This window comes from Triticum aestivum, chromosome 6D, assembly GCF_018294505.1.
Source record: "Triticum aestivum cultivar Chinese Spring chromosome 6D, IWGSC CS RefSeq v2.1, whole genome shotgun sequence".
Taxonomy (NCBI): domain Eukaryota; kingdom Viridiplantae; phylum Streptophyta; class Magnoliopsida; order Poales; family Poaceae; genus Triticum; species Triticum aestivum.
In genome coordinates, this window is record NC_057811.1 from 401776262 (window position 1) to 401779460 (window position 3199).

General features: G+C 51.5%; 1 protein-coding gene across 1 annotated transcript; it reads left to right on the forward strand.

Annotated features, from left to right (window-relative positions):
- The first annotated feature begins 1147 nt into the window (after window positions 1-1147).
- On the forward strand, window positions 1148-2542 carry LOC123141740 (2'-deoxymugineic-acid 2'-dioxygenase). Its single transcript, XM_044560815.1, has one exon. It carries the CDS (start codon window positions 1289-1291, stop codon window positions 2309-2311), a length of 1023 nt encoding a protein of 340 aa, XP_044416750.1. The 5' UTR covers window positions 1148-1288; the 3' UTR covers window positions 2312-2542.
- The last annotated feature ends 657 nt before the right edge of the window (window positions 2543-3199 follow it).

Below are 3199 nucleotides of genomic sequence, written 5' to 3' on the forward strand. Positions count from 1 at the left end.
CAAGCTCAGAATCAAGCTCTTATTCTCTTTGGCATACCATCCACAAACCGACGGGCAATCGGAGGTCATGAACCGGACGCTATCTACTCTCCTACGTGTGTTGATCAAGAAGAACATCAAGGAGTGGGAGGAATGCTTACCCATCGCAGGGTACGGCTACAATCACGCAAGACATTTGACTACCGGCAAGTCCCCATTCGAAGTCGTCTACGGCTTCAACCCTTTGTCCCCATTGGACATTCTACGGCTACCACTACAAGAGCACATCAACATGGACGCGAGCGCTAGAGCAAGCTATCTCAAGAAGGTGCATGAAGATACAAGACAAGCAATCGAGTGCCAAGTACAATGCCTCGCGATCAAGATCAACATCAACAAGCACCCCATGATATTCAACACCGGAGATCTTGTGTGGCTACACCTTTGCAAGGAACGCTTCTCCAACCAACGCAAGTCCAAGCTACTACCCCGAGTCGACGGACCCTTCAAGGTGATCGAGTGCTACAACAACAATGCATACAAGATTGACATACCACCCGACAAGTACAACGTGAGCGATATCTTCAACGTCAAGGATCTCTCTCCCTACCATGGTGATGAGGTTTTCGATCCAAGGTCAAATCTTTCCCAAGGGGGGAGATAATGCGGAGCATCCCAAGGTCATCCCCATGGATCTACCATCGGCTCACCTAGTGCCAAGTGGACCTATGACACGTGCACATGCAAGAACTCTCGAAACCGAGGCGACATCTCTCCTCTCGCAATTCCTCTTTGAAACACATGAGACATGGCTACTACCTCAAACGGAGAAACTTTGCATACTCAGGTATCAAGGAGCTAGCCATGGAGAAGCTAAGGAGCAAGCGCAATCGATGGAGAGAAGCAATCGCGGAGACGGAGAAGAAAGAGGACAAGGAGAGAAGAAAGACGGAGAAGCAAAGGAGAGAAGAAAGACGGAAAAAAGAGAACCTGCCACGAAGAAGAGCACCCTTCAATACTTTTGCCGACAAAAAGCATCAAGCTAGCTGGCCGGCCAAAATAAACAAGCACTTGAATTTCCTCTAGCAAAGAAAAGTCAATATTGTCAGTGCACTATTTTCTTTGACAGGTCATTGCACTATATCTTCGTATGACGACAAATGGATATTTCCCGGTTGCAATCAAAACCCAAATGCTCTCCGAATCCAAAGATGCTTCTCTTGATCTCTTCACCATAAAAGTGCAGAGATTGATGCAGATGATGAACTGATCAGTCTATGCAAAATCTCAAGCCAAGCTATATCTCGAGATGGCAGCCGAGCCGCTCTCCAATGGCGCCACCCACCTGTTGGTGCCTGGACGCTACATACTCCCGGTCCACAAGAGGCCGTCTTCTTCCGTGAATGGCAAGGGGGCGCTGCCTGTGGTTGATCTCGGCGGAGACGACGACGGCAGGATCGCCGAGGAGATCGTCCGTGCAGGGCGGGAGTTCGGTTTCTTCCAGGTGGTCAACCACGGCGTGCCGGAGGAGGTGATGGGCGCCATGATGCGCGCCGCGGAGGAGTTCTTTGCACTGCCAGCGGATGAGAAGATGGCGTACTACTCGAACGACCGCAAGAAGCTCCCGCGGTTCCACACGAGCCTCCGGAACGGTACCGGCGAGGAGGTCCTGTACTGGCGGGACTGCCTCAAGCTCGGCTGCCACCAGCCCGAGTGGCTGGACAAGCCGCGCGGGCTCGGGGCGGCGCTGGAGCCGTACACGGCCGCCGTGAGGGCAGCGGCGCGGCGCGTTCTGCGCCTCACCGCTATCGGGCTGGGGCTCGAGGAGGGACACTTCGATGGGTCGCTCAGCGGCAGTGGGTTGATGAACGTGAACCACTACCCGCCGTGCCCGGACCCGAGCCTCACCCTTGGCGCCGGGCCGCACTGCGACCCCGGCCTCGTCACCGTGCTCATGGAGAACGTCGGCGGCGGCCTACAGATGCTGCTCCACGGCGACGGAGACGCTGGGGGCGGCGGGGTGATGTGGGTGGACGTGGACGCCGCGCCGGGGGCGCTGGTCCTCAACTTTGGGCATCAGATGGAGGTGGTCAGCAACGGGCGCTTGCGCAGTGCCGAGCACCGCGTCGTCACCAGCGCGCGCGGCGCGCGGACCTCGCTGGCCACGTTCGTGTGGCCCGAGCCGGGGTGCACTGTCGCGCCGGCGCAGGAGCTGGTGCTGGCAGCAGGCGAGGGGCCTCTATACAAGCCCCACTCCTACGGCGAATTTCTCGGTGCGTACCTTGCCGAGGGTGGGGTCAAGGAAGCCGCCATGGCGCATCTCAAGCACTGATCACCTGTCAGCTTAATTTCCTGCACATGCATTTCTTCTTCCAGCAAATTTGAGTAAAGGGTTTTCTTATGGCGTCAGTAAAGTTCTTCCAAGTAGTTTTTTCGCGAGAAATGATCGTAACTCAAATGGTTATATTCCTGTCGCTGATGGTGTAATGGTGGATGCAAGTATGTTCGTTTAGTGGAGAATGACATTATCAGCGCTGCGATGTGATTATTTCGTCAATTTCAAGATTTGTCAGCTCAGTCTCTTCTCATGCATTCATAGTTCTACTACTAATTACTTGAAAATTATTTTTGCAATTCTGGTTCATAAGAGTGGTTTTTTTTGAGAAAAAGGGTTCTTTATTAATGCAAATTCAAGTGAATACAAAAGCACATGCACACCCCAACAGCTCTACAATTAGGGCGCACACATACTAATAAGTCACAAGCAAAATTATAACAGACCAAAACTAGACCTACAACGAAGAGGGTGTGGGCCTATCCGAAGACTACGTCCATATGGTGTATAAACGTCCATATGGTGTATAAACCTCCTTGGTCTGGCTCCAACCCGGAGCACATCATGATAAACAACGGTCGACACTCCGGTCGTTGTAGAAAAGACTAAAAGCAAAACCAATGTGTATACTGGTAAATAATCCATAGGTAAGAGAATTTTTTGGCATTAAAACTAAATTATTTATGCATAGGCATAGCAACAAAATAAAGGATAACCCTCCAACCATAATCAACAAGCAAAACTTATACGAAACTCCATCCGACCAATGGCCAAACATGCTGGCAACATTACACGGTGACCCTAAGTTGGATGCGACTTGGATAACTGACTTTATAGCGCAAAATATAATGAAAGAAGAGATGTTTAATAGTCTTTTCATGATGA